Source organism: Dermacentor silvarum, chromosome 1 (assembly GCF_013339745.2).
Source record: "Dermacentor silvarum isolate Dsil-2018 chromosome 1, BIME_Dsil_1.4, whole genome shotgun sequence".
In the NCBI taxonomy this organism is placed as follows: domain Eukaryota; kingdom Metazoa; phylum Arthropoda; class Arachnida; order Ixodida; family Ixodidae; genus Dermacentor; species Dermacentor silvarum.
Window position 1 is genome coordinate 347,524,709 of NC_051154.1, and position 19,655 is coordinate 347,544,363.

Consider the following 19,655-nt stretch of genomic DNA (forward strand, 5'->3'; position numbering starts at 1 on the left):
AGCTTTGGGCGCGCAGAAGTATCTGACAAGAGAATTTTAAAACGATAACTTTGAAAGAATATTTAATGCACTTCTCGTGTCATCTGTCGCGGCTGTCACTATTTTTACTTGCCAGAAAAAGTCGACGAACAAGATGACATCATTGGTCCCTACCAACAGCTGGATCTTACCGCTTAAACGTGAGGGTGTTAGACATGCGACAATCAAACACCCGCTTAAATTACACAGAGGTGTAAAAATGTTTAGTGTATGGGAACGTGTTTTTTCAAGTGCGCTGCTTTAAAGCTCTGTAATGCCCAACGTATTATAAATGCTACGCTGAGTTTGATGCCTCAAAAGCCTGATTGAAGTGCGGGAAACCTAATGCAAATTAACAGTCTATGTAACGGGTGCTAACAGTCTGTGTAAGGGGTGCTTATTCCGAATCAAAAGTTAATAATCAAGGGGTACCACAGGGCCCAATGCTGGGACCCTTGTTGTTATGCATTTACATTAACGACTTATCTGATTTTCTTAATATTTCTAATAGAATTCTATATGCTGATGATACCACCATTTCCCTGTCAGACAAGTCTTTACCAACCCTACTCCTTAAACTGAACAATGAACTAGCGAAAGTTGTAGAATGGTGTCAGTTGAATTACTTAATTTTAAACCCGGTTAAAACTCAGTTCATGATATTTAAAACAAAACAGAGGATGTTACCGTGTATACCCCAAGTAATCCTAGACAGTCACCTTATTGACGTGCCTCGGCCTCCCTAAGTGTGCATCCACAGCGGCACAATCGCCATAGCACGTGACTACCCTGTATCAACATACTTTGCAGTCGACGCTCTAAGAGTGCACATTCGACATGTCGCAAGGACGCCCTTTCACCATCTTGCTTGCCTGCCAACGACTAGGCCGCATACCAGTTTTAGCCGTCTCTTGATTATACACGGAGCATCGCTACCATCGAATTACGCCCCTGCAGCATGGCCTTCGTTACCACTGTGGTCTCTGCATTCACCTCGAATATGCCTCACCATTCCAGGCGTGAATAAGAAGGCACAAATGCCGTCAGCAGCATTGAAGCAGGCAGAATTATTGCTACTACATGAGGTCCACAGTGACCGCTTACATGTTTACACAGATGGGTCGGTCATGCACTCCAGTTCAGCAGCTGCAGTATTTGTCCCAGCAAAATCTACAGTAATAAAATTCCGGACATCGTACTTGACATCGACGACGGCTGTCGAACTTACAGGTCTGTGTGCAGCAATGAAATTTATCGAACGGGAACCGCCCCAGAAATGGTCTACCTTCTGCGATTCCAAGGCCGCCCTCCAGAGTTTGCTCTCTGCACTACGCCGTGGACCCCACAAACGACTTGTCGCGGACACACGCGAAATTTACCATCAGGCAGTTGACAAAGGACATGACATTTTCTTTCAATGGCTGCCAAGTCACTGTGGTATCTTTGGAAACGAGCAAGCGGACGCAGCCGCTCGATCCTCACATACCAGTACCGATTGCGTCGCTATCCCTATGTCCAGAACAGACGCAGCAAGAAAGCTTCGTGCGCTTGCTCGCGAGCTTACGTTAGCCCACTGGAATTCAACGGACTTTAAAAACCAGCGCCTCTGTTCCCTGGATCCTAATCTGAAGTTCCACCTTCCACATGGCTTACCACGACGGGAGGTAACTCTCATTTGTCGCCTAAGACTTGGAGTAGCATTCACCAACGCGTACTGCTGCCTGATGGGAATGGCCACAAGTCCAGATTGTGAAACTTGCGGGTGCAAAGAGACGATAGCACATCTTCTGTGTGATTGTCGTCGTTTTAGTGCACAAAGGAAAGTCCTCAGAACCACGCTCGACAAGATAGACAACCGTCCCCTTACGGAAGCCAGAATTCTTGGTCCCTGGTCCCAGCCGACGTCGGAACGAACTGCTTTAAAAGCGCTAGTGCGCTTTTTGAAAGAAACAGGACTTCATGAAAAACTATAGAATTGTGCGGACAGATGTGTTTTTTTTGTTTTTATTTTCTTCTTTTTAATCTTCTCTTGTTTTCTAATCTTTTCTGCCCTTACCCCATCCCCCCGTGCAGAGTAGCCAACCGGACACTTAACCTGGTTAACCTCTCTGCCTTTCGCCTCTTATTTTCCTTCCTTCCTTCCTTATTGCTGCAGCAGACTGTGTGTCATTCCTTAGCATAAAATTAAATGCTAACTTGAAATTTACTAATCATATTGCATTTGTTAAACAAAAAACAGCTTATGGCATAAGAGCATTGATTAAATCACTAGCATTTTTTTTTCAGAACACGCATTACTATCTCTATACTTTGCATTCATTCATAGGCATATCACCTACGGTATTGCTTCCTGGGGAAACACATATAGCTGTCACCTCTCGTCTATTCAACACATACAGAACCAGGCCATTCGCATAATCACCAACAGTTCCTTTTACTCAGATGCTCTCCCGCTTCTTAAGGCTAACTCTATTCTACCTGTATCTGGCTTGTTTAAGTATCATTTAAGTATTCTCTTCCTTAAATTGCTTAACAAACAGCTTGCTTGCGAACTTGTAGACTTCAACTTACTAATACCAATTCCACTAGGTTTGCGCATAATAACAACTTTGTCCTACCTAAATGTAGCACCAACTATGGAAAAATGACGTCCTCATTTTCGGCGATAAAAATGTGGAATGACCTACCACATTCTCTTAAACAAACATCATCATTGAATACATTCAAACATGAATTAAAGTGTTTTATTCTTTGTAAATAGTTTCATGCCCGATAATATGTTGTTCTGTATAATTACGCCTCTTGATATAGGCATTTATTTGCTTTTTGTATCTTACCATTGTATTGTATTTTGCGCGTTCTTTTGTCTTCCTTAAATGTTGTTAATTTTGCTGCTTTAACCCATGCTTTGTATACATTTTTTTATTAAATTTGAACGGAGGATCCCGTTGCAGTCTTTGACTTTGGGACCCATGTCTGTATAGTATCGTTTACATATTCATTGTATTGAATGGATAATAAACTGAAACTGAAAGCCCATAATGCTGTAATCATTTGATAATTAAAATGTACAGTAATTAATTAGTACAGTAATTAGGTTGTCACTGAAAAACATTTCTTTTTTTTTCTACTAATGTACTCTCCATGGCCAGAAATAAATGTCGACAATTTGTGCGAATTTTCCTTGATGTGGATCTGCGTTTGGGGATTACAGAGTTAAGAAGTCATCGATTACCAGCTAGCCCATCAGTACCTGTTAAGAGCTAACACGTTTCTTTGGGACAGCTGGTGGGGCATTGTATCTGCAAGTATTCTTACACAGCGCGAGACTGCGCAAAGAATGAGACAGCACCGTACACCATGCAGTCGCGTTTATTGCTCTGACTTTGTACGCTCGCACTGTACGTAACTGCAAGGAGAAAAGAACTATCCGCTAACAGCCGGCATGTTAGCGAGAACGGCAATGGCGGCGCGCGCGCAACTAGTCGCGTCGGCTGTTTTATTCTTTCTTCTTTTTCTCGCGAGGTTCCTTTATTGCATGGAAAATAATTATTGCGTAAATAGGTAAGTAGTTGCTGGATCGGACAGTTTCTGGAATGGTCTACAACTTTCTCATTTGAAGCTTTTTACTAAATACATTATTTGTGCAGCTTATTAATTTTGACTCATTACGAACTTATAGCGAATACTGAGTAAAGTGTGAATTAAATTTTATCCGTGCACTAGCAGATGCATGATTTATCTGCGTCCTCCTAACTGCTAGCCGTGTCATCGGTAAAGGTGGCGTAAACGTCTTTATTTGAGTCCTCATTTCTTACATCAGAGAAATCATTAAAGGAAGTTAATTGTAGGGTTGTACACGCGAAAAACTACAATCTGAGTACTAGGCACGCCGTAGTGTGGGAAACCCCGGATTAATTTTGACCACCTGGGGCTCTTAACGTGCACCTAAATATAAGTACACGGACGTTTTCGCATATATTCCCCATCGAACTGCGGCCGGAATCGAACCCGTAACCTCACGCTCAGCAGAGTAACGTCACAGCCACTAAGCTATCGCGGCGGGTAGAGAAGTTCTGCTTATCAGGGACTCTGCGCTTTTCGGCTATGCGCTGTTGCCTCCGCACGTGCAGTGCGAAACACTCTAATACAGGAGTCCACATGCAAGCTGTTTGCATCTAGGTGGCTGTCTAGACGAGGTGAAATTAGTACGGCCGGCAAGCGAGACGAAGAGAGAGAGAGAGAGACGTTTTAATGGCAGAAAGGTGGAGAGGTCGGCCTGAGTGAAGTGCCTCTAGCCTGCTACTCCACGCTGGGGAAGGGGGTTGGGGGAATAACAGAGATAGGATGTGAAGAGGAAGAATGGTGAACACGATGATGAGTTCCCATCGTGGTGAACACGATGACTTCCCAGAACAGCACAGTCACCTTCGCGGGCAGAGGTAGATGCTACTACAGTGTAGCCAGAAGACTGTCTATAGCTTGCATAATTTTTGCAGCTGTTAGCGCCACTGGCGTATTTAAACCAGTCAGTAGCAGCTGCAGGGCGTCGATTATTTGACGCAGCATCGCTTTGATGACAGAGTCCAACGGTGATTTTTCAGTGCATTGTCCTTGCTCGCGCTGACAGTCTAAGGCCCGTCTACGCTGCGGCAAGCATGACCATATATTCGAATCCAGGCTTGTGAGCCTCGCTTGAAGCAATGGCTCGGAGAGATCGATCGAGGCCGATTGAACTACCTTCTGCTGGACCTGTGGAATTGGAGCCAAGGAGCTCTCGTTTGCACCTACAGCTTTCCCACGTCGACGACGTGATCGTCTCCTCCGGTTTTTCACTAACGCTGCTGCGTCTTTGTGGGACATACTTGTCTTGCTCATTTGGTTCAGTATTTTTATCTCCTTTTTCTGTTTAGGGCAATCCTTGGAATTGGCCTCGTGGGGTCCACCACAATTCAAGCACTTCATTTCTTTTACTGTGCATGAAGATATGTCATGACTGCCGCCACAGCGGAGGCATGCCATCTGGCCTGTGCAGACAGCGCTGACATGGCCTAGCTTCAGGCACTTGTGACACTGCATTGGTCGGGGCACATAAGGACGCACCGGGTGCCTCATATAGCCCACCTTGACATGATCAGGTAGCGTGTGTCCCTCGAAAAGAAGCTTGACGCTCGTCGAGCGACCGAAGCGATGAAAGTCGAGGACCTTCACTGTTGAAGACAGAAGCCTTTGGAACTCTTCGTCGCTGATGTCAATCACGACATCAGAAATAACGCCTGCCCTAGTGTGACCACTGTGCACAATGAACGACCGGACTTCTATGTGTCCTAGTATGCGCACGGTTTTCAATTTTTCTAGGGCGGCTTGCGTCGCTACTTCCACTGTGACTACGTTTTTTCTGGTGTTGAAGCGCACTTCGTTAATTCCTTTCGGAGCCACATTACCAAGGTAGGTGTTGACTACCTGTCTGTGCACAGAATTTAAATTCTTAGACACGTCGAGAGGTACAAAAGCAATCCTGTAAGTCGGTGTAGGCGGCACATTGGGGCGCTGCTCACTCACATCTTTGGTTGTCCTGCGGTATTTCCTCTTCAGTCGCTTGCCCTCCACGACGGTGTAGTCGTTGTCGGAGTCCATAGGGTCACTGTTGGAGAAACAGGAACCGGTCATCTCCATGTCGACGTGGCGAGCCTTACACTATATCACTGGGGGATAGAGTGCGAAGAGGCATGCTCGACGCAAGCGATGACGTGCCGGCTGTCATCGCTTCAGATGTCTTCTCGTCCAAGAAGCACAATTAAGCGAGCACTATGACAAAACTATCGCAGCAAGGCAAGAAGCTACGCTTGCTCAGTTCACTTCGTCTTCATCCTCGCGAGACGAAGAGAAAGAGCGGGAGGGCGACTGCGTGGCCAAGGCGTGCTATATATAGCCGACAGATCGGAACTGATGTCGCTCGTAGACCGACCAATCGACAGCTTTCACACTGGGAACGTCAAGTGCATGATCCTGTTTGCGTCACGACATGGGAAGAAGAAACCGGAAAAGCCCGGTGAAGAGCACGCGATTTTTTTTTTAGTTTTCATAGATGGTTTAGGGACCACATATTAATTATCGTCCCACCTAACGTGTATATGTTGCAAGCTTATAGAAAACACAAAATCGCAAACCATATACGTATCTATTTTTTATTATTGTGAAGAGAACAGTTTACTTCATTGATGTCAGCATGGATTTCGAGTGGGACTTCCGACCACAACACAACTTATAGAAACAGTTCATGTCATCACCGTATGTTTTGATTATGCACAATTGATTGATTACCAAAAGGGCCGCATTTCCAAACAAGCCCTGAGCATCCTCGAAAAACTAGACAATTTTCAAGAACTGTACATTGTCTGGGCCCCGGGACACGAGTCCCTGGCGGGTAATGTAGCGGCTAACGCTGCTGCCCGAGATCACATTCTCCGGGCTATCCCACCGGGTTCACGAGCACCGGCAGACCAACATGATAGCGTCCCGAAAAGATACGCCGATATCCTGACTCATTAACGACTGGGCAGGAGGATCTACCCACCCCCGCATCCCAAGCTAACAAGAGAAGAGGCAGTGATCTTCCGCAAACTATATACAGACCGGCACATTCCCGCACGGCACCCTGCTACACGCCATGTATCCTACGAGCTATACTCACAAATGTGCCTTCTGCTCTGCGCCCAATACCCTCTACCACATGGTATGGGAATGTCAACAAAACCCATCGACAACACCCATCACCGGACCAACCGTCGAGCAGTGGGAGGCCCAGCTGACAAGCCCGAGCCCTGAAGACCAGCATCGCCTGGTGAGCAGGGCCAAGCTATCGGCTCAGGCCCACGGCATCCTGGACTAGGGACGCCGCCCACCTCGGACGATTTTAGCGTCTGCTCATTTCTCCAATTAAAGTTTATTCCTCCTCCTCATCAGCGTAGCCATAAATACCCAACAATTAACAGATTGATCTCACTTGTAATAGACTTTGCGAAAGTCTTTGTAAAGTACCGGCCGTGAAATTAATTTTTAAACTGCTCAAAGTTGGGACGGATGAAAGTTGTAAATTGAATAAAAGAACATTTAACTGGTTGCAGACAGACAGTGCGCTGAATGATGTGTTCTTTGAATCCACTTAAGTAATTTCAGGTGTTGTCCAAAGATCAGTCTTGGGCCCGTGGTTACTCCTATCATATATTAATGATATTTGTTGTCCTCGACTCACCTGTGAAATTAAAGCTTTTTGCAGATGTCTGTGTGCTTTATTCTACCATATAACCAATGCGGTGGGCGAGCTCATAATTATTCGTTGTCTGAACAAGTTCAAACAGTGGTCTAATCTATATGGGTCATGGAAATCATTTGTACTAAATCAACGTGAACACATATGATTTAATAAACAACCGTAACGTCATTTTCATACTCTATTGATAGTAATTTAATGGCACATGCTAATCAATTTCAGTATTTAGGCATGACGATAACGCGATACTTGGCATAACAGGCACACGAATAGATAACGTGCGCTCCATCTGCCCTGGTTCTTCCAATGCGTCCACTGTAGGCTTTCGCACGTTGTTTATCTTCCCTACCAACAGCTTTTTTAAAACGTCCGTCGGTCATCTTCTCTCTTTTTCTTGTGAATGTATCAGCCGGAACACTGAAAACTCACTCGATGTGCGCTCTCGAGGGCGGCGTTCTAACGTACCAACAGGTTTTGCACAAAATCAATGGTTACTTTATGCGACGGGGCTCACGTCTATGAGTCGCAGTGCTTCATTGTTGCTAGGACTCAGAGGAGGCACTCGCGGTATGCCCTGTGAAGAGCTCAAAATATTGGCCGTTCGTGATTTCCTGGCAACCACCACCAAAACGGTCCTCGACCACTATATAACCATATATAGCAGCGCTTGTTCAGTTCGTCGGTCCACATCAGGTCGATAATTAAGACGACGAAACCAATTACCTGTCTGCGCATGCGCAACCGCGAGGCTGCTGCTGCGTGCCACTACCGCAGGCATGCAATCTGCGGCAGTTATCACGACAATAAAATATTTAAAGCTGCGTCGATCGCCTATTATAGGTTGTGTCGTCAATAAAGTGAATGGTTACATATAATTCATCACAGAAAGGCGTAATTGAATTACAGTGAGCGTTACCGAGCTAAAAATGTAAATAATCAATTACAAAGCTTCCAAATATGTAATCGATTATAAGCAATTAATTGCATGTGATTCATCGTGTACAAGTCTGGCGCGAAGAAGCGAATGAAGGGCTAAGATTCTTACAGAAGAAACAAGACCAAGCAACGCAAGATGTAAGGTGATTGCTTACGAGACGTTCATCAGGTGCATTCGAGAATACACGTCAGTCGTTTGGTTTCCATCGGGAGAATTAAAAAAAAAGCATTAGAAAAAAATTTACCCCTCACAGTACACTTCATATGATCGAGGTATATCGATGAACAGACTCAGTCAAGCAAATGTTACAGTCCTGGAAATTGGAGCTGTTGGAAATATGCAGGTAAAAGAATCGATTAAAAAGATGTTTTTTCAGGTGCTGCAAAGCCAACTGAAATTGAGAAATTTATGCAAATTGAACGCACTTGGTGGGATTTATATGAAGCAATGCTTTAGTCAAGCACAATCCGTTACAAGGATAAGTGATCCGTACAATTGTGTTTACTTTCTTCCTATGCAGCGTCTCCCCTCATGCAATGGTTATGTTTACACATTGCGGATATCACAGCTTTAATCTCATGCAATTTTAACACGAAAGTGTTTTATGCCGGCTTTCCCGAATGACCTCCTACAACAGATGTAACGGATGTGACGTGCCACCATCTAGGAGCGTTGAAGCGAAGTACTGCATAGTGATACTAACGAGCGCCGACAGGGAGCGCTTCGGTAGTCACGCGCAGTGGAGGCTCCAACGCGGTGTAGCCACATAATAATGAACCAAGTGTAAAAGGCTTCGTGACTTTGTAAACTCGTCATTTTCAACGAAGTACCGTGTAATAAATAATAAAGTAAACATTATTAAAATGTCCGATGGCAGGATTGGGACACATGACCTCTATACAAAGGCCCGATATGGAGACCATTATGCCTCGTACGCATGCACTGACGCGCGCCTTAGAACACCGTTATCAATTTCTCGCGGGCAAGTCAGCGCGTTGAGACGCCTTGCGTGTTTCAACGGCGCTCGCCAACATGGACGCCGCGCGCGAAGCAAACATGCAACACGGTCGCTGTCCCTCAAGTCGTGCGCCTTTTGCTGCAGCGGACCGTGAGTTCATGAAGGAAACATGCAACAGCTTATGCGAAGACACGTTTCACTTTCGTGTTCTACCAATTCCTATGAAATAGAGATGAACCATAATCTTTTATTTATATTTATGTACTACACCGCTCACAAGATATGCCGAAATGCAAACACAAAGTCAGGTGGATGCACATGTGTCATAAATCTATGCTGCGATGTCCCTAGAAAGAAGGCGATGTACGATGCTTGTCAAGGGGAGAATGGTGGTGACAGTTGCATAAACACAGACGTACGACATACATCGAGCTACACTTGAGGTTTCTCTTGTGTCACAGTTGCACATGCCTATTCTAGAGAATTGACCAAGAATGGACCTTCCCCGAGTGGCACATGGTCATCGGAAATCAGAGAGATAAAGTTTACCTCCGTTGAATGAACGACGAATCAGTTTGGAGGAAGCCCGCAAGGTGGACGAAGGTTCATGAAAGAAAAAATTGTCATCCACTCGATTGTAGCACGAAGGTACAAAGGATACGGGTTGCTCAGAAAGAAAGCTTTCCAGTTTGGTAGTGTTTTTCCAAGCGTGAACGAAGCGTGCGAATAGAGGCAAAGTGCTTCGAGCGGCCAGTCGCGCGGCAATTTGGGTGTATTCGCGGGCTTCTCTCGCGCTCTGAAAAACTTTTATGTAGCACGTACTGATCAACAGAAAGCTGCATGGGGAGCTTTTCATGTTGCTCAACAATTTTCCGATTGACACTTTTAATCTACTTATAATATTTGAGAAGTTGATGAATTAATTAAGACTAATTATCTAATTAGGCGGAAGGCAAAAAATAATCGGAGTATCTCCAAGCGACGGCAAAAATTACCTAGGTTCTGTCCAGCTACGTGGCATTTGCATATTTTTGAATCTTGGTGCGTGGTAGTTGGGACACGCCGTATAATCAGAGACTAAGCGCGTGTAATCGTCGATGGGAAGGAAATACGCATACCTCGCGGAAGGCCCCTGCTATCGGAAGGCGCCATCCCCACGAATCTCCAGAACCTGCATGGTTGCAGCCAACACACGGCTGAACTAACAAGGAAGGTGGTCAGTTTCTACATAACTACTCGGCATACTTCGTGAAAGGAGTCAATACAGAGAAGCGAGAGAACAAGCAGAAAATGAAACTCCGAAAGCTGAGACCTAGGCTAAATATGCAACATATGGGGGGTGTCTGAGTGGTCGTTTGGGATGCTGATTACCTTCTGCATGCTGTTTTGTTACATTTTGGCAAGATGCGCCTGACCAATATGTTGCATTTGTTAGTGTAACTAAAGTCTTCATACGAGGTCTGAAAAATGCTTGTTTGTTTCGACCAATTTACTCTTATGCTTTGTATTGTAAGGAAGTGGTTTTGTAAAAGCGAGCATGCACGAGTGCCGTAGACAAACTAGTTGAGATTGCATATCCATAATTACTGAGCAAATTGGCCTCCGAGCCTATGCGAGCGCTTGACAAGTTTACGTTCCTGCAGCAGCGTAGTTTACCACGGCAGTTTAACAATCAAACCCGATGCGGTTACAGCAAAGGGCATGACGAAGCTAACGGGTCAAACCCTTTGCGTACGATTAGGCTGTGGCAGTGACAGGCAATGAGTGAGTGAGTACGAACTTTATGGAGGTCCTGAGGAGAAAGAATTAAAGCGGGGCCGGAGGCCCCGTCAATCAATCCAGTGGCTCCACCTAGGCCGGGGCCTGTAGACAGAGTCCTTCGGCGACGGCTCGGGCCCTCTGGACAGCCTTGAGCTGTGCTTCTGAGCGCCGAGTCCCAGGAGGACTGTTCAGGAAAGTCCGTGCCCGCGTTGGCAGGACACAGCCAGAGCATGTGTTCGAAGTTGTTGTATTCGTGGCCGCAGTGTGGGCATTCAGTAGGAAGGTCAGGGTTGATCCTGCTTAGTGTTGTTGGTGTGATGTATGTCCTAGTCTGCAACTGTCTGTAAGTGACGGCCTGTGCTTTTTTGAGGTTTTGGTGAGGACAGGCAATTTAAACGTCCCGCGGAAGCGTAATGATTGTAGGAACAAACTGGGCAGACATTCAACATCATCGCGGGAACGACGTGAAATCTTCCCCGAGCCGTCTGCAGAGGTCCGGAGAATCGCACTTTTTAACCCTACAAATAACTGCCCGGTCGGTATGTGCAGAAACCGGCAGTTTACTTCGAAGTGAAATCGTAAATGTAACGCCGTCCCCTCGGCAGCCGCCGTGTCCCGGAGCTAAGCTTCAGGAGGAACGTCTTGCTGCGCCCCCTTTCGGCAGGCAACATGCAGCGCTTCAGCCCACGCCCTCCTCTGAGCCCACTACAAAGCTTTCTAGTACACTGTAGCTGTAGTGAGTGCTGCGGCTAGGTGATCCTCGCTGTCGCAGCTCGGTGGCTGCCCTCTGCTGGCTGACGTAAGCCGAACGTCGCCTCGAGGGGCGCGGCTTTGCCCTCGCTGCAGCCTCCCTGGTTCGATTTCGCGCGCTCTCATAGCCGTATTTCGTCGTTCCCCAGTTCCGCGGGTCATCGCATTTTTCCAGATCCAAAAGTTTATATGGCTTGTATAGGGAGAACGTGCTTCTATTTCTCGATTACGATCAGCCCGCTGAAACTAAAGGTTTGAAAGTTAATTAACAAATCTGTTTTTTAATTAACGACTAATTAACACGCATCCCCCGTCAACCCATGGTCGTCGCCACTGACGGCATGTTTCCGCAAGAACCGTCCTTTTAATTCAAAGCGGCTATTTTTAAATATTACTTAATGTCATCGTAGAAAAAACACCCGGTATTAGTCACTTCCACAGCAGGGGAGAGACTGGTTGCTTTATTGGGTGGTATGGGGAAACTCTGGTGTCCCTGGGAGACCCCAGGTTTCATTGAATCTGTAGAAGAGTTACCAATACCAGCAGAAAACGAAACTTGCCACTTAGGAACGCCACGAATCTAGTTCAAATATGAATAATTCAAAATTACAGGTCCAAAGCTTGGTATTTACTTGTATATATAATTTATATGCATTTCTGCAGTTGGCATATTGTATAAACTTGCCCATGATAATTTGCATGCTTGGCGGTCAGCAAAACTGAACAAAGGAAACAGTATGGTTGAGCCATCTTTCAGAGGAATTGGCCATAGCACGAAAGTTAAACGTGTATTCTAAGAAGTAGTCGGCAGCTTCGTTGCACCTTCACAAATACAAGTCCATAAATGGGCATGGTATTTTAGTGCGTCAGAATTAGAACGGCCATGCGAATGAAAACCCGTCGGTCGGCTTGTGTACGTCAAAACATGGGAGTGGAGTGTTGGCCGACGCAGGAGAGGAGATATCACAAATAGGGATAAGCAGCCTACCTTACTTCTGTTTCCGACTTTTATACCACATTAGGCTACTCCATCTGTCGGCCCCCTTCCTGATTTGTGTTTCCCTTCCTTTGTGCTCTGTCTTTTTTGTTGCGCTTATTTTCCTCATCAGGCAATGGATCTTCTTTCTGTAAACACAAGCTGGCAATGTTGAGAGCTACTACAGCAGCGCTGTCTCCAAACGTCACTGAACTTGTCAATGCCGTGTCTGCTGCTTTGCCACCGTGGAACCCTTTCCTCGCCAAATACACCAGGACGAACGCAGTTTTCTTGTTACAAACAATTGAAAGTTTATTTTCATGACACGCAGCGAAGCAGAGTACATCACCCAATTGTCACCAACACCTTGAGCAGCCGCAGCATCCAGCGAGCGGAGATTCTAGCTCTGACCCCAGTGGCAAGCGGACGGCGAGACACCGAAACCATGGAGGAGAGGAGGACTATGACACAGCGGAAGTGGCGTAGTGGGGCTCCCTTACCAAAGACAAGGATGTGTATAAAGGCCGATGGCGGGTTCACTAGTGCCAGCCACCGCCGTGCTTTCCGAGCACTCCGACACCGCGTCCACCGGCATACACTCCGACACCTCGGCCGATACCTCCGTAAAGGCCAGCACTCCCATATCCGGCGGCGCCCGCTCCGTACAGCCCGCCGGCGCCCCCGTACACAGCTCGCGGTCTGGCCCCGGCGTACGACCCGGTGGGGCCATACTTGGAGGCGAGCAGGTAGGCCGGCGGCGAGGACGACCGCAGGGCCACGTCGGCGGGGCTCTCACTCTGCGTGCCCGGCTCGTTGGTGTCGACGACGGCGCGGAAGCCTCCTGCGTCGGCAGTGTACTTGACCTTCCGCTGGCCGCCTTCGGCCGTGCTCAGGGTGTACTCTCCCTGGACGCTACCGCTGCCGTCGCCCACCTCCTGGCGAGAGCTGGACCCGTCCGCTCCCTGAGCGACGTAGCCGAAGCTGTACGGCCTCGGCCTGTTGTCTTCGTAGGCCCTGTAACCCTGCACGAGGCACGACACGTTGTTAGCCCATGACACTTTGCGAACGTGCACACCTATAAGAAGACGGACCTACTTTTTTCATTTATGCTACGCGTGTGGTGGGCTGAGGCGAAACATAAGCAGCACGAATACCACCTCAGCAAACTATCAAGCCCGTCATAAATCATTGCTGTGTAAAACAATTAACATTTATCATTGTCAATTTGCAGTTTCTTTATACGAGGGCGCGTTGCTTTCTCAGGACTGAAGTTTAATTGTCAATAAAACAAATTATGCTGATCCAACGCATATCTTGCTATCTATGTGAAGCGAACCTTTCGTGAAGCGGTTCATCAAATGCTATAAATTTGCCCATTTCATTGCTGAATCTTTGGCGTAAAGGAAACTGATGCGCGCACCCGTGCTACGCTGCGTGACACACGCGGTAATAATCTATAAGAGCTAGTGGGCGTTGGTACAATAGAAGTGTACGTGCGATATTGGCGTAATGGTTAGAGCGGCGGGCTGCTTTGCTGGGAGGGTTCGGGAGTATTGCAAAAGAAAGCTTGACGTTAAAACCATATGCTACAAAAGGCCTATATGGCATCCCAGTGGGACGTGCATGCGAGGTGTAATCACTATGGTTCGCCAGTTATTTGGTCACTTACTCCTCCATAGTATCCGCCACCGCCGCCGGCGACGTAGCCACGTCCGGCGTAGCCGCCTGCGATCCCAACGCCGACTGCTCCGAGACCGCCGCCAGCGTATCCACCGCGGAGAGTACCGGCGTCGGCCAGGACGGCCAAGAACAGGGCGGAGGAGATCACTGCCTGCGCATGCGTCGAACACTATCTCAGCGAGAGCCGCGTAACAACATAGCGTGCACTGTACAAGTTTATAAATCACGCTTCGGAGTCTGCAAACAGACAGCTCAGATTTAGGTGTCGACAGGGATGTCCATGGTGGGAGGCCTTCTCTGAGTAGAACTCGCCGAACTAGCAAAACGAGTCGTGTAATGGCAACATACGTTTTAAACGCCAAATATAAAGCTAATATATTTTATAGCCCAATTTTTCCTTTTTTCACCTTTACGTCGTCCAGTCCCGCACAGCTATAGTGACCATCAATATTTGAATGATCGATCTTTCTTGTTAGTTTCATTGATCGATTTATTCATTCAGGATGAATATTGAACTGTGGAGGTTATTTGAGGCCCCTAAACACAAAGGGCTGTTTTGCATTCAGATCCGATCAGGATGTCGCCACCTCAGCTGGGAATTGAACCTACGACTTGATGCTCGGCCTCAGAATGCCATAGCCATTCAGCCGCCACTTCGGGTATCGTGATCACTTTGAATTGATAACATTCTATCGCATCCTTTCCTATCCGTTCCTGTCTAAGGTATCGTGCTCTGGTTTTACATCTCCGAGGCAGGAGCGCCTGCGCGAATCTAAGAACCTGTGTTTTCATGCTGTGAACTGCTTTTTTGTTGCCTTCAAAAAAGTATTGGCACTGATAAATTTGCCACTCGCGTGTCTTCAGTGTATATATTTCTTGGTGTTGTTCTTGTGATTAGGCACGATTATTTGCATTAACATTTAATTATAAACATTGAATGTTTGCAGTGACCTTTCTGTAGTGATGTGAAGAAGCTGCATGAAATGGCCCATATAGCATGATCGCAGTGGTCACTGGTGCAGCATGCGGTAAATATTGCCGAAAGTATAATCGAAGCCTCCTTGAACATGAAAAAAAACTGAAGCCTACGTAAAGTGTAACTAATCGCGCGTTATCTTGCTTCATTTGACTACTGCCTTCTCGCTCGTGTGGGCTCGCCCGCTATACTGTTATCGCGAGCTTTGTCTGTCCAGTTAGTGTCAGCGATACGCTTAGCGAATTCCTAATGTTGAGAGCTTTCAACTTTCTGTGTTATCGAAGCAAACTCCTGTTGTTCCTGTTGTTACTAGTAATGCGAAGTATATATTGTTTACGTTTAAATAAAACATCTAACGAGTTTTTATATTCAATTACTTTATTTATTCATTCATTATTTATTTATTTTCATTGCATGTACAAGCATTACAGCAAGTCTGATATTGATTGATGTATGGGTTTTTATGGCGCAGATATGGTCATGAGTTTTCAATAAATCGTTTATGAGATGGTGAAATTTAGTGTAAATCGTGAATGTAACACGGCTGAAATTAGCCCTAAAATCAGTCGACGTAACTTTCCTAAAATATATAAGTATTAAATAAGGACAACGACTAGAGATATAAGCTATGACCATAAATACTTTGTTATGAAGGGATAATGTAATAAAACGTGTAGGTGAAAGTATCACTGATGCCTCAACAGGACCCTTTGAACGCAAGGACGGGGAGGCATGTGCTCTGCGAAAATGCTAGTGCGTGCAGCGGCCTCCGGAGAGAGGTGGCGCTACGAGTGTAGGGGGCTGATAATTCGCAATATACCGGCATCTTCAAGAAACTGTAAGACTAACCTGTGGTCAAAAAGCGGTTCTGTGCCAAGAAACATAGCTGGGTGATATAACCATTGAACAAACCTCAAACATTATTATAATAATAAAGATACTCAAGCGCATGATAAAAAGCATCGTTTGATGAAGAGGAAATAATTTGAGAGGGAAGCGGGTATTACACTCGCAGAGGTATAATATACAGTCGATATAGCTGAAAAAGCCTGAAATAATTGTTTAACTTCGTCGAAACGAAAGAAGATAATGTGAGTCGTGGCGCAGACAACTGTGCACATAAATTAGTCTGCAGGCCTCCTCAGCTGTGATCTTAGTCGTAACCACGAGCAGATGACTCAGCTCAGTGTTCCCGTAAGGAGTGAATCGTACATATGCCAGGGCCGGTATTTTGTGGCAATGCGTTATGCTTTATTCTATAGTAGTGTTATCATCCACCGCTCATGGCCGGCTGATCCCGTCGATAACGTGAGCGGACCGTCGCTCTGACCACTGACCAAGCCCGAAAAGGCATTAGCATCGGAAAGGCATCGCCACAAAATACCGGCCCCATTCTCATTAGTTCTAGAAATATGGAAGCTGGGGGAAATCTGAAATATTTTGTATCCCAAGCATGCAGCATGATATTAGCCGAAGGGCGCGTTTTTCACGCTAGCCCTACGCAGTGTATAATTACCTCGAAGCTACTTGCTTGCGCCATGACGAGTAGTTTTTTTTTTGCGTGAGCTATAAGGTTAATTCAAACGCAAGCTCCCTGCTGCGGTTAATTTAGCCGCGTGTCCGCCCACTTTAGCAGTTAATTATGACATCGCTGGTTACCTCACGACCTTGAAGTTATTTAAATATTATCATAAATCATTCGACTCCCTTCTTGCCGAAATCTTATCTCTGTATCTCTCTCCTGTAGCCTGCTCACGAGAACGATTTCAAGTGCCCAGTTTGAGCGTTATACTAAGCGTTATGCAGGGACTCAAGCTTGCTTTTCATGGACATTACTGCTTTGCGCACTAGAAAAGGAAAGAAAGAAAAACAAAAACGGCGTAGATGTAGTGAAGCGATAGAGGCAATGCGTGCCATTAGTGGCAAGCGTCGCCCGCGAGGCCCATGACCCATAGAATTGGCGACAAAACTTACTAGAGGCAATTATGGCATTAGTGTCTACGGGAGGTCAAAAGGATGGCAGTTCAGCTAGCATGGTAGTGATGGGCAGTACATGGATAGCAATATACATCGTCATTCACTTCCCGTGGCTTTGTAATTTCGCAGATTGATCATTTCCATCAGAACATTGCGTTATAAATTCAACCAGTCGCAACGATTACGCATTTGCGCAGAGACCAATTCCCAGACTTCTTAGAAAATTATGACTGGGTAGAGATTGAGAAAGGTAAGGCATAATAAATATAAAATTTCGAATACGTTTAACGCTACACGATCGGAGACTAGACAGATCCACGCAGATAGCTAACCATCGTTCATATGATAGATGAGCGATCGCCAGCGCGCCAGAGTTCCCTCCAGTAATTTCTGTATAGGAAGCTCAGTGCCATGGCATCCGCATAACGGACGCGTGTCTCGTACGGATGCCGAGCGAGTCCCCGGGCCGGAAGATGTGCTCTCACCTTCCACATGGTTGCGTGCTGCTCCCGCTGCTGGTGCTGATGCTGCTGCGGTGGGGGTGGTGGTGAAATCGCTTGTGTCCTCAGCGGCCGGACGACGGCCCTTTTATACGGTCCGGGACGACGTGCAGCCCTGAGTGTGGTGTGGCCGGAATGCATGCAAAAGCGACGGGGAGACGATCCAGATGCACTGGTCACTCCCTTTCTGTATTCCTCTCAGTTTCGGGCGCCCGCCTTGTTCGGCGGCCGTCTCTCCCGCGTAATGAGACCGCGCGGCTTCATGGGCGGCTCGCGGTCACACAGCGACGACTCCCCGCGCGGCGCCGGAATCGCTAATCCTACGCGCACGCGCCGGAAGCACCGACGCTATGGGACGCACGAGGTTCTCGTTTAGTTATATCGTTTGATGTCGGGCGTCGTAAACGAGCAGCGCAAAGAAGTGAGACAATTCGCGTCAACACAAAGCTGCTCTCGCGGTTTTTCAAGGACCGTGCGCTGCCGATTCGCATGGACGGTGAGCAGTGCTCCACTGTGGAAGGAGTGCAAAATAGAGTTTACAAAAAAGAAGCCTTGGTCAAGCACGACGTGCGTACGACAGCGGTCTTCGGCTAACGCTGATGAAGCAAGTGAACTGGAGTAATATGTCGGAGGATACAAAACATGAGATGGAAGGAGAGGGTGGACGTTGCACAGCCAAAGGAACTGCATGGATGCACATCGCTTGGCATTGCTGTGGCGAGCCACTAACATCTTGAGTTACGCAGACCCAAGCTCGTATTCCCTTAAAAACTCTCATACGCTAGAAATGCTCATTGTCTATTTAAAAGACACATTATTAACATTGAAAAAAGTTTTGGCGTACATTATTAAATAGTATTATGCGTCGTTTTTTACCAGGTTGTAACACGGTACTTCGAAATATGAAATGTATATATAAAGTGAAATAACGTATTTTAGTACGTACAGTGGTGAGCACTGTTAGGGTGAACACCTCATTAGTATTCACGAGCCTATAGCAGTTAATGTTTAGCACAAAATAAAGAAAACTATTATTTATTTTATCGGCATCATCATTATAGGCGTCGTATTCTGCACATTTCCCCCTGAACTAGAAGGTATGTTGAAGTTCTAACAACTTGAATACTAATGAGGTGTTCACCCTAACAGCACTCACCACTGTACTATAACTTGTATGTTTTCGCCGATGCCGCTCTATTTCGTGTGTAGAATTCTCGCTTTTGTTCTTTGTTTTACTTTCATACTTATTTTTCTTCTATCGCGCTAATTCTTACCTATGTCCATGCTTACATGTTTTTTCTATATATTTGGCATATTTTTTGTTTGGCATTTATATTTATTCATACTGCTTCTTGAATTTCTGTAGTGGCCATTTATTCCCAGTTGTTGACTTGTTTGTATACGTACGCTTGACCATTCCTCACGCAACACCCCAGAACAGTTAATATTTGAGGTACCTAAATAAACGAATATAATATTACCGTTTTTAAAGATATAATCATTAACCCCTGGGGCAAGAAAATACATTAAAAAACATGAACGTTAAAATGACGTGGTTTTCAGTGCCAAAACAACGGCCCCATTATCAGGCGCGCCATTGTGAGGGATTAATTTCGACCCCCTCGGGTTCTTTAACGTGCACCCAATGCACGGTAAATGGGCGTTCTCGCCTTTCGGCCGCGTCGGAATGCGACCGCCGTGGAACCGGCACCCTCGTGCTTTGCAGCTCAACGCCATATCCAGTGGGCTATCGCGGCGAGTGAAGAACAAGGGTTGCTCAAAGCGAAAGGCAAACGGCAGCCTTGATGGAACGTGGAGCGCTGCGGGGGCACGACGAGTATATATACGG

General features: G+C 46.3%; 1 protein-coding gene across 1 annotated transcript in view; it reads right to left on the bottom strand.

Moving 5' to 3' along the window:
• The window catches only part of LOC119444498 (adult-specific cuticular protein ACP-20-like), a 32,177-nt gene extending 14,230 nt beyond the window's left edge, over window positions 1–17,947 (bottom strand). Inside the window, exons 1-2 of the mRNA XM_049662567.1 lie at window positions 17,792–17,947; window positions 14,343–14,504 (exon numbers count right to left, since the gene is read on the bottom strand). Coding sequence (XP_049518524.1) covers window positions 14,343–14,504; window positions 17,792–17,947 — 318 coding nt within the window. The remainder of the gene's footprint in view (window positions 1–14,342; window positions 14,505–17,791) is intronic.
• Between the last annotated feature and the right edge of the window lie 1,708 nt (window positions 17,948–19,655).